This window comes from Hippoglossus hippoglossus, chromosome 14, assembly GCF_009819705.1.
Source record: "Hippoglossus hippoglossus isolate fHipHip1 chromosome 14, fHipHip1.pri, whole genome shotgun sequence".
Taxonomy (NCBI): Eukaryota; Metazoa; Chordata; class Actinopteri; order Pleuronectiformes; family Pleuronectidae; genus Hippoglossus; species Hippoglossus hippoglossus.
This window is the reverse complement of record NC_047164.1, coordinates 13,228,368-13,240,534: the sequence shown is the minus strand read 5'-3', so window position 1 is coordinate 13,240,534 and position 12,167 is coordinate 13,228,368. Positions and strand designations below refer to the sequence as shown.

At 41.5% G+C, this 12,167-nt stretch overlaps 1 protein-coding gene across 2 annotated transcripts in view; it reads right to left on the bottom strand.

The window, feature by feature from the left end:
* Positions 1–12,167, bottom strand: part of ppp3ca (protein phosphatase 3, catalytic subunit, alpha isozyme) — a 28,085-nt gene extending 15,918 nt beyond the window's left edge. The window contains exons 1-6 of one of the 2 annotated variants that reach the window (XM_034606255.1): positions 11,800–12,167; positions 6,752–6,952; positions 2,625–2,749; positions 2,004–2,115; positions 1,303–1,448; positions 1,062–1,201 (exon numbers count right to left, since the gene is read on the bottom strand). In XM_034606255.1, the coding sequence (XP_034462146.1) occupies positions 1,062–1,201; positions 1,303–1,448; positions 2,004–2,115; positions 2,625–2,749; positions 6,752–6,952; positions 11,800–11,854 (779 nt within the window). In that variant the 5' untranslated portion in view covers positions 11,855–12,167. The remainder of the gene's footprint in view (positions 1–1,061; positions 1,202–1,302; positions 1,449–2,003; positions 2,116–2,624; positions 2,750–6,751; positions 6,953–11,799) is intronic. The other variant, XM_034606254.1, reaches the window with a different exon arrangement.

The window sequence follows — 12,167 nt, the reverse complement described above, 5'->3', positions numbered from 1 at the left end:
AAGCAATAAATCTTTGATATCTATTAATAATTTACAATCTTACCATCTATTTTTGATATAAAGAGTTCAGTTCTGAGGCTTCTCTGTAACAGTCAAATTTCACCCTGTACTCCTGCAATTCTCTTGAAAGATTAAATTAGATCTCATCGGCACCGATAAGTTAGGGTGAAAGCAACACTGCGCGGTGTCCTCTTGTAACTTTAGATTCCAAAGCTGTGCCGTTATTTGAACAAGTTTATAGGCATGTTTATAAGTATGAACCACAACAGTGTTCACGTTACAAAGACAATGGCCCACTACAGAGCGCATATGAGGCGCAAGTGATTATTTAGTTCTTCTAGTAGAAATATAATAGAAAAAAGGAAGTTGTCTTCTAACCTAAATGATGTATAATCTCCGTCAAGGAGGTTTTGTTTTCACCCCTGACCGTTTGGTTTGTTTGTAAGCAAGATTATGCAAAAACTCTGGATTTCCTCAAAACCTGGAGGAACGATGCGATATGTGTGAGGGAGGAACCCATTCCTTTTAATATAACATTGTACCAAATGTCCTTCTAACCTGTCATCAAACAGAGTCACAGTAAGGGAAAAATCCACCCCACAATTTAGCAGGTTCTTTCTAGGCCGATGTCCCATCCTTCCAGCAAGTTTGGTGGAAATTGGTTTAGTAGTTTTGCACTATCCAGTTAAACATCAAACCAACACACAAACCAACTAGAAGGGTACTAAATAGAGCACTTACCTCCACCAAGGCCCAACAGTCCCCTTATAATCAATCAGACTGCACCAGATTTCATACACTCAAACTTAACAGTCCTCTAAGTATGCCTGATTTTTTATTTCTTAAGAAATTCACAAGAATTTTGAAAAATCCCCTTATTCATTATTTCCTCCAAAATGTAATATTCCTTGGCTCATGCCTCATCCTTCCACCAAGTTTCAAGAAAATCTTTTCAGTTTATTTTGCATAATCCTGCTGACAAACTAACAGACGCAGCGATGAAAACACTTGGTGAATGTGGGCCGAAGCGAATCTGGGGGGGAGGAGCAGAAACAGCTCACCTGTAGAAATAGGAGCAGCCTCGCACTGTGTTGTGGCTGAAATATTCCTGGGTTTTCTCATTGCCAAAGTCTTCCAGAGGATCAGCCCACAGCAGGTCACACATGGGCCCGAAAGCTGGTGGCTCCTTGAATCGGTCCAGCTTAACATAAAGAAACGGGAGCGTGTAGGTCATTAAAAACTCATAAACACACGAGGACTGTACTGTGAGAAACTGGTAGTGACAAGGCACTGGGCCGTTACCTTTTTAATGTCATCTAAGGTGTGTATTTCAGGGGAAAGACCACCATGGACACACAGAAACTGTTGGTTCATGAGTGCAGCCAGGGGAAGGCAGTCAAATGCATCCATACATGAGTCATAGACCTGCTCTGAGTACTTGATTTTACCTGGGAAGAGACACAAATGTAATGTTTTCAAAATCATAACATCACAACTACATGGAAAGAATAAAAAACGTTTTATTAGGATAAGTAATAATTGTATTTGTCTAGTACTTTAGACAAACACTAGTATGGTATTGGAAATTATGCACAAATCCAAAAGAGGTGAGGTAATATTTACAACACCATGAAAGAACCGTAACAATAATAATAATTGGTTCATTTATTTTTCTGTTATGTTCTCCATGTTTTCTTTTTGTGTTCTTTATGTGTTTGTATGCATGTATGCATATTAGGACATGTATGTGTTTTGCTTTCTACGTTTTTTTTAAGTTTCACGTATTCACACATCTTTCTTCTATAATTCCAACCCCCTTGTTTGTGCTGTCAAACAGAATTAACTTCCCACAGGACAGGTGCTTTACTTGAAATTTTTACCGAAAGTGCTCCCAGCTACGCGTGACATTTACAAGACAGAGAGAGAGAGAGAGAGAGAGAGAGAGAGAGAGAGAGAGAGAAAGAGAGCGAGAGGGGAATGAAAAACACTGAGGGGGTACTCACATTCTTGTTTGAAGGTGAAATATTCTGTCAAATGTCTACATTCATGATTTCCACGAAGTAAAAATAAAGTCTTTGGATAGAGGATTTTCAGCGACCAAAGGTATAAAACACACTGTTGAAACAAACACATAGACAAAATGTTATTACATGTGGATCCAAAAATAGACTGTATACAAAGATGGACGACACGTCTCCACCGTCCAGAAATGAAGCTCAAATATAACAGATATGAACACCAAACTACCAAGAATTTAATTGACGAGTACTTTGTCATTTTAGCTCGGTTCATGTCATGATGCTTTGGCCTCACTTTTGGGGAGCTGTAAAGTCCATCTTTATGTACATTCTATGGCGAAAATCTGTATAACATGTTATAGTAACCATAGGAATCGCTCTGTTGTTTGTTTTCCTAAAGTCAATCATAATAATGATTAAAAAAAACCTTATTTATAGAGTTCTTTTGGTGCAAAAGTTGTAGGGCTAGGCATTTTACAATAAAAATAAAAAATAAAAATGGAAAGTTAATAAAATTCACCAGTATGAGAGGCTTAAATCGATCAAAAGCCAAATGGAATAAATAGGTTTTCAGTTGTCCTTGTAAGATATGCTGATGGTTTTTACCTCAATACTGAAGTAGCCGCGGTCAACGTAGTCCCCGAGGAACAGGTAGCGCGTTGTCGCTGGTGATCCTCCCACTTCAAACAGCTTCATAAGATCAAAGAATTGCCCATGGATGTCCCCACACACTGGAAGACAATCAACCGTTACATAATCAAAGGAACTCACTCAATATCTTTGTGTTTTGTGTGTCTGTGTGTGTGTATGTACATTCATCTCTGTGCTATCATTTGGTCATTTTGGCATCATCCATTGATTAAGTCAAACAATTAGTAGCCTCACTCCAGGTCGACAAAGGTTGAGGGGGCAGCATCTGAAACCCTTTTAAATAAAAATGGATGCAGTTGTAAATATGTTTTCATAAAACCAAACCTTTCTGTATTTTTTTAATATTATCGTTATAAAACAATTTTTATTCTTAACTGCTTAGGAACTGCTTAGACTTTAGATCTTCTCAAATGTCCCAGCAGAGCTACAGAAGAGGCCATGAGTTATGAAAATAATATTCCTGCAGCAAGAATATAAAGTATAATTCATCTGCAATTATGCCCCTACCGACTATATTAAAATATTGGAGCACTTTGATTTGTGGACATGATCAAATCATTTGTCTAAGGTCATCATCGTCTTGAGATCTCTCTTTGCTCTTGGGCTGAAAGGTCTTCGCCCTCAGCAGACCTCAAAGAGTCAGAAAAAGCTCGAGCCCCCAGGGTGATGCATACTTTTTCACAGTGAACACTATTGCTCCAGAGTGCAAACCTACATCTCATTTCCTCGCTGCCTTCAATTTTTCATTATCATCTTTCTCTGTCTCCTTCTCTCCTACTTATCCTCCATCTCCTCTCTCTTCTCTGGCTCCTCTATCAGCTCTACAGTGGCCTTCGCCCACTCAAAGCTTAGAGCAATGTGAGTGGGAGACTGCCTGTGTGACTAAAGCAATCAAACACATACATATGCACACGCGCACACACACACACACACACACACACACACACACACACACACACACACACACACACACACACACACACACACACACACATACATACATACACAGACACCCATAGAACAAATCCAGGAAAGATTCACAAGTGAATAAATGCCTCATAATATATGAATCCAACACACACACAAACACACATAGACATTCAAACACAACTCCAGCTCACAAAGATATAAAACAGACCTCCACACTCGGTCCCGTACACAACGCTCAGTTCATCATCCATATTTCATGCTTTAATACATAAAGCCTCCATTTTCCTGACGCCAGACGAGATGAGGAGCCCGAGACTTCTCCTCAAGTCAACGTGCCGTTCATCAGTTTGTCACCTTTGTTTCAGATAAACAATGTACTTTCTCCGAAGAAGGACAATTATGTCGGTGTAAAGCTAATTATATGCATAATTACATGTATATTTAATATCACACCGTTTTGGGTGAGGCTGAATGACGAGCTGAAGTAAGAGAACCTAAGTGTGTGTGGGCTCATAATGCACCAACATCCCATGTCCTGGTGCAAAGGATACAAAAGATTTCAAAACTTTATCAAACAGCACAGAGATGTATGAAGATTTTATTTGTAATAATAACTTTGATTTGAGCAAAATGCTTCGACTACTCTTCTGGTATGCATGGATATCAAGGGCTCTAGCAGCATAGGACCAGGAATCATCCGATTATTTTAGCAACACGGGTCTTTGCCCGGAATCGAACCATCATCGTTGTGGCTGTGTGGTATCATAAGCTGCTTTCAGACATGCACTGGTCTGCGCAGTTCCTCTGTATTTTTTCAGAGGAGGTGCATGTGTGAACGCAAATGTCCAAGTGAGACGCTCCTCACTTTCTTCTGACTTTCTCCGCCTGGCCTCCTACTATAAAGTCAGTACAAATTCAGGAGAATCTGATGTGTGAACACAGCAGGGGATCCCCCCGCTGGATTCACAGCGAGCGAGTGGGGGTGTTGATGATGCTTCTAACAAGCGACAGAACCAAAAAATGAAAAAAACTAAAAGAAAACAAATATCTCCCGGTGAAAAAGTGGTGACACGCACTTAGAAGATGTCAAGAGAGTTTGTGGGGCTTTGAGCGGCTTCACCTCTCGCCTGAATAATGCGGAGGATTTGTGCAGAGAGCCCCCTGCTGTGGTGTGGATGTGGGAAAGGCAGATTGCAGGTAAACTCCGTAGCCAATTCTCCAGATTTTACCAGCATGTCATGTCTGAAACCGACTATGCAGTCTCACTTTGAATCCGACCTCATTGCTGCAGTCTCATATTAAGTCTCAACAGAATAATTTATATATTATCTTGTATATCGTAAATATTATTTGAATTGTTATATTGTCATATTATTAATAAAACAACATTGTTATGCTGTATATTTAACACCACTATAACCGCTAACACCATACAAACCTTTCTGTCCGCAGCGCATTGCAACCTGTCCAAGATCACTCCATCACACAAGCATCCGAGTACACACACACACACACACACACACACACACACACACACACACACACACACACACACACACACACACACACACACACACACACATACCTGTACCTTTATCTTAGTGAGGACACTCATTGACCTTATATGTAAAGGGTCTTGAGAAAATGGATATTATGATTTGGCGCTATACAATAAAATTGAATTGTACTGACATAATACATTCCCTAGCCCCTTACCCTAACCTTAACCATCCAAACTAAAAGCCTAACCCTAACCTAATTCTAACCCTAACCCTAAAACCAAGTCTTAACCCTCAAACAGCCCTTTGAAAAAGTGAGGACCGGCCAAAATGTCGTCACTCTGTAGGGTCTATGCTTAACATGGTCCTCACAAAGATATAAGTACAGGAACACACACACAAGTTAATCTATCGTAATCTCTACTTCTCTACTCATATCACATACTTAAATAACTAAGTTTTACTGCTTTGCTACTTTATACTCTCATCCTATTACTATTATCCTTTGTACTGTCTGTATCTACATATGCCTTCTGTCTCACGTTACACTGGTGCTAATAGGGTTTGGGTTTAGCCACCAACTGCAACACAATAGTTTTTTTACTTACTTACTTTCAGCGATATGAACAGTTGTCTTTAAAACCCTTCCACTCTGCAGTTTGTGATGAGAGGACTTGTTATGAGAGAAACAGCGTTTCTGAAAATGCTTTGTCTATTTTAAACACAAAAAGATGATTCTACCTGGAAGTGATAATTATGTTTTCCAATACTTAGGTTTGTCAAGTTTATGTTTAGGAGCAAATACAGGGGCCTTGCAACAGGGTAGACAAAACAGGAACTTGCCTGAGGTCCTGGGCTAAGAGGGGGGGGAGAATGGTTGATTACATTCGTCCATAGCAACAACAATTTTTTGATATTCTGAGATTGGCTTTGTACAGGCGACTGCAATGACAACAAGGTTAGAAACCCCCCAACAAGGGCCACTATAGTGTTCTGCCAAAAGTAAATTTAGAGGTTTGAGGTTTTGGTTGAAGACTTGAATGTCTTGTATGATGATGGGTGTGGATGATGTGTCTGGGATGTGGTGGATGGTTTGTACTTGAATTTCACTACTACTTCACTGTTATTTATGTGAATACACAGTATCCACTTTGTATCTAATTTTGACTGTAAAAGAATCCCTTGAGGAATGGAATGATGTGGTTTGGTGTCATGTGTTCCTGGGGTTAATAGTTTGATATTTGGGCCCCCCCCCCCCCCAGGTCCCTTTTGCCCCGGGCCCTCTAAGTCTCTTGACATGCTGCTGATCAAATGCAAACACTTATGGCATCAGGCTCAAATGCACTTTGCCTCGTGCTAATTAGCAAATGTTAGCATGCTAACACGCTAAACTAACATGGCAATAATTGTGTTGCAGAGTGGTTAAGACAAAGAAACCCAGTGTTGTAGTTCACTTCTAGATGCAGAGGGACCTGAGTTTTGTTGCATGTCATACATACATTATACCAATTTCATGCTTTTTGTCAATCTATATCTAATTAGGTGAAATATTTAGAACCAAAAAGCTGAATCGTTGGGTTTTTCACTTGAGGACATCCTGCAGCTGACAACACGCCAACTGCAGCAGGTACCTGTCTCTAACAGGCTTCCTACCTGTAACCGGTGCCTCGATGTCCAGGATGGTTTTCTCTTGTCGCAGGATAGCTGCCCCCTCATCTATGATCCGCAGCGCCACAGCCTGCTCCACGCGGCCCTCCTTGGTGAGGTGGGCCTTCAGGAGATCCACCCGAGGCTTGCCTTCTGAGTCAAACACTTCCTTCAAAGTAAGGCGGTGGCTCAGGGGGAAGGGGACCGCTGAGGAGAGAGAGAGAGAGAGAGAGAGAGAGAGAGAGAGAGAGAGAGCACAGGCACGGTCAGGCGACTTTTCATGTCAAGAAGAACACAATCCTTGATTGTTTCTGCCGCTGTGGTGAGAGAGAAACGGCATAAACATCATTCCGTGAATAATACAAACAACTTATTATCAAGGAATTGATGCAGAAATCCTGTTTTAGAAACCCACCAATGCATGTTGTGCCCTGGAGGCAACAATGTGAAGCCGCAGCCCCCATCTTTGTTGACAGTTTACGTACATCTTTGGCATGAGAGCATCTTTATTAAACACGGCTTTGCTTTACATACCACAGAGTATGTGCTGATTCGAATCAAACAAGAAACTCAAATGTCTTGAATTATTCAGAAATATACAGTACATGTCAAACACCATTATTATTTGTAGATGTTTATATTTACAAAGTAGTCAGTGTGAATTAAATTTTGCAGTGTGTTTTGAATATGTCTTAATGTCTATTTGTATACCAAACAACATATGCTTTCTTAAAATACTAATTTTACATATAAATCACATTGAATGTTGCATTATTTATTGAACAGTGCAAAATACAGAAAATAACAGCCTCTTATATCCCTGCTAATATGACCAACTCTAGTTTAAATATATGTAAATGTCAGCAGGGGGGATCGGTAATTGGAAACAATTGACACACACAAACAATGTGATTTGAGAACAGATTCCAGCACAGACGAGCAGTGACTTGTTCAGCATTTTCTGAGTGTTGGATATAACATGTAAGCACTTTCAATTCACCCAGCACTCTCCCTGGATCGCTAAAGCCCGTGGCCATTAAAATGCACCAGTCACCTACCGACAGACTGTGAAAGTGTGAAATCCAACCTCAGATCATTACTTCAGGGGCATCGAGGGTCATTCATTAGATCTGCCGCTGATCTCCGTGTGCTGTGACCACGAGCTTTCAGGGCCCACGTATTAATCTACAGATCATCTGGCTTAACACAGAAAACTCTTTCTAAGTGTCGGAGTCATAAATAATTGACATGAGAAGAAATAAAATAAGTCGGATGAAGTCCAGTCGCACAAATCATTTGAGTAACGAGACGCAAACACACACATAAATACACTTAACACAAACTGTTAGCCGCAACGGTTCATTCCGGAGTATGGCCATGCTCGTCAGTCAATGGCAGGCAGGGCTCTACAGCAGCGCCCAAATGTAGTGGAGACAAAGGAAGTGTCTCAAAGCTCGGGCCTAACTGAACGCGACCAACACGGTCTTTAATAATGAATGCCCGACTGGAGAAATCTCAAAGTCGCTGCTCCTGCGATAATGAGGTGAGCCCCGGCCAGTGGATTTAATGGGACTAACATTTTTCTCAGTGTGCAGTGTGTATCTGTGATGGAGATGTGTGCTTTGACACTTTACCAGCGAGTACAAGCTCAGCATAGTCACCACTCGAGTTCCTCTAAGTTTCGTTTCAGTGAACCTCACTGTGCACTGATGAATTTGCACATCTTCACCAGCGCCTTCTACGTGTACAGCACCTCTTTTTTTTTTTTAAATCCTGAAATATTTGTATTTTTTTTTTCGTTTTGCATCTGTCGCATGTTAGAAACATCCCCTACGTGCCCACTCGCTCGCTTTGACTTCTCTAGAGAATTTCCTGCTGTCATTTCACATGGGCTCACTCAGAGATTCTCCAGTTTTTACTAGGGGGAGATTTTCCCGAGCAAGTGACTAGCACATTTGTTTTTTCTCACATATAGCCCCTCCAGATAATCTCTGGAAAATGTTTTAGTGCATGTCTGAAAGCAGCTACTCAGACTTACTCAAATTAAATCAAAGTAGTGCCAGTACTATAATTTATTGCACACTTAACTAAAATGGCAGCAAAGGGTGATACAGAAATCCAAATCACACTTTAACCTCACTTATTCCACACACGCTACTTGACAAATGAACCTAAACAACACATTTTACAGACACGCACATACATAGCTGCAGATACACAAGCCCACTGATATAGATGTAAGGTGGAGGGATGAAAAGCTGACTTCTGCTCAGCACCCAAGCAGAATTGAACTATGAAATACTGTATGTTGCCAGGCAACAGCAGCAGCAGCTGACTGTTGGAGTACAGCCAGTGCTGCCACGGAAAACTGCAATTTGCATTGGAGGCTCAGATGGATGCAGTAGGAAATGCTCGTACTGTAAACACATTCGGTTGAGACCCCTCAGTGTCGGCATGAAGTTCGGACTATACCTGGTGTTATCAGTTGCTTCATTCTGCAGGGGGGTGTAGTTTGAACTGTATTTGATTGGACCAGATAGTGTGCATTTCTGCAGGGTCCAGTAATCCTACACGGACCCGAAGTCATGAAAATCTTGCTGCTTTTCCTTCACCCACACCCTCTGTAGCTCCACCTGCTGTGATCTTCTTCATATACACTTGAGGGGCTGCATGACTAATTTCAAATGTGCACATAAAAGCAGATCTATTCTGCCGAACGCAAAAATTGCCGCATTGTTACCATTAATAAATTATTAATTCCGAGTGTTGTTGACTCCAATTTGCATATTTACCCCTGAAAGCTGGAGTAAATATTTTAGCCTGACGTGCGGCCTGTTGAGTTTAAAGCTGATGTTGGGTGTCTCAGTGCAACGCTTTTCATATTGTTGCATAATGGAAACCATTCTTATAACTGTTTTTTTCATACTGCATTTCAGAAAACTGTGATTTCAAGTTTTCTTAAAGTCAATAATATGAGGAAAGTAAGACACTTCACAGGTGTACATACGTGGGATCTTGTCCCTGAAATAACTGACCTGAATTTGCCTCTCGCTGCTGTGCTGTGGAAAAACAAACTGCACAGACCAGCAGTTATCTCTTTAGATATGTTCTGTCAGGTTACAGCGTGTAAAAGGAAAAGAGAAGCAGAGAGAAACGTGTACATGTACACAGGGATAAAAATAGCTCCGAGCAGCTTGTAGTATCAGTGCTCAGTAGTTTACTGCCCGCACTGCACATGATAACTGCAAGAAGCGTCCGTCTCAACTATTCAGATTCACCATTGTCTTGATAGCTCACGTTGATCACCTGAAGGATGCATGATTCAGTCTCTAATGTCTCTCTCTCGCTTTTTACTTTTTTGTATTTTAGGGATTTGACCAAATGGATTTCACTACTTTTACCCAAAGTGAAGAATCAGAACAAAAGACTGGATGAAAGTGACAAAATGAATATTATATGTTTGTCAAGCAATAGAAATCCTTTCAATCATAAACTGGAATGGCACTCGGCAGAGTCCAAGGCCCAACAGTCACCTGACATTCAATCAATCTGCACCAGATTTCACATACTCATAGATATCAATTCCCTAAATGTGCCTGATCTTGTTCATCAACATCCAGGAATTACTCCCTAGGAAATCAGTGAAAATGCAAAGTTAAAGAAAGTGAAGAAATATGTTGGATCCGCCCCCTGATCCAGATCCCCACCAAATGTTAATGAGTTATTTCCTGCCACATACCACATCCTTCCACCAGGTTTCATCCCATTAATTGGGATCTTAATTCAAAGGTTTTATACTTTGAGCGTTATAAACCTGTATGAAAGTCCAAAATGTTACGTGATCATGTTACAAAAGCAAGAGTCAGAATTCTTGGCTGTGCTGTGTTTGCTGATATAAACTCTTGTTTGACATATTTGAAATGTTTGGATGTCATTATCGCTTTGCCAAAGAAATAATCGCAAAGGTTTTTTGCAGGCAGGGCAGTTATAAAAAAAGATGTCAACAATATGATAACATGCAGAATCACCTCAAAAACAGTTTGTTAGGGGAAACTATTCAGATGTCCTGAATCTGTCATGTCGCACTGATACTCACACTAAAAATGAGTCACAATAAAACATCGTTAAAGGTCCTGCAGGAAGGACCTGGCTGCATCCATATTGTTAAATGCAGCTCATTCTATCATATAGTGCATGCCTGCAGTCATTGTCACATGTGTGGAATGTATCGCACGGTGCAGATTACGCCATTTCTACAACTCTGTGTAGCCTAAAAGGACAAAGTTGTTAATGCTGACTGAGCTCCTCAGCCACTACACTAACACACTCAGTGTGAATGTATTCATGCACACTTCTGAGTGTGTGAGCTGCTCCTCAGTCACAAGGAGCTGGAGCTAAATGAGTTATGGCACGACTGTGAGCACTTCATCATCCTCCATTGATCCAACTTGTATCCTCACTAATTCTCTTGACTGAGCAGCCTTCTCCACATCCATGGATGCAACTCCTTGTAGACATTTCCTAATGAAATTAAAAACATGACTGGCTTCTGGTCTTTAAATAAAAACTCCATCTAACATCAATTTCATGCCCTTCTTCTTCTTCTTCTTCTTCTTCTTCTTCTTCTTCCTCCTCCTCCTCCTCCTCCTCCTCCTCCTCCTCCTCCTCCACTGGCCCTGTGAAATCCTGCTGCATCACTGCCTCATGCAGCTCCTATATATTCAGCTGTTTTTTTTTTTTTTTTTTGCCTCTAACCAAGCCAAAAGATGCAGTGGAGTCGTGACCACGAACATTAAAACATGAATAACATAAATCAGCACGGTTGAATATATTCCACATCTCCTGGTGCCCTGGTGCTGATGCTGAGCTTCGAACCGGATTGTTGATCAACATCAAAGCTCCTGCAGCCCACTATACCACCACACACACACATTAATGAACGACATGGAAATAAAGGCCATGTTCTGCCTTAACCGCAAGGAGCAGGGAACACTTGAGATGTTATGTAATATCTGCACAGCCAGCACCGGGGAAGAAGATGTGGGCGAACTTACATTTCACCATCCGATCGGTGGCGTTTAAGACGATGTCAGCGTTAGACATCTTCATGGGCAGTTTGCTGTCTTCGAGGCTGAAAGCGGTTTTTCTCCCTCTCTCTCTCTTTCCTCCTCCTCCTCTCCGGATCTTACTCTCTGCTGTGTTTGTTGTCGAGATGCGACTGATGATGCTGTGGCATCACTCAGATGATGCGCCCCCTCCGTGCGTCCGCCGCTGCTGCTGCTGCTGCGCCGGGTAAAGACTGCTGCGGCTCCCCGGGCAGGGATGGATGGATGCGGGATGCTGGAGGAGCTGCTGCTGATGCTGCGGCTGCTGCTGCTGCTGCTGCGGGGCTAAGCTGCTGATGTGGGGGAGGATGCACGGA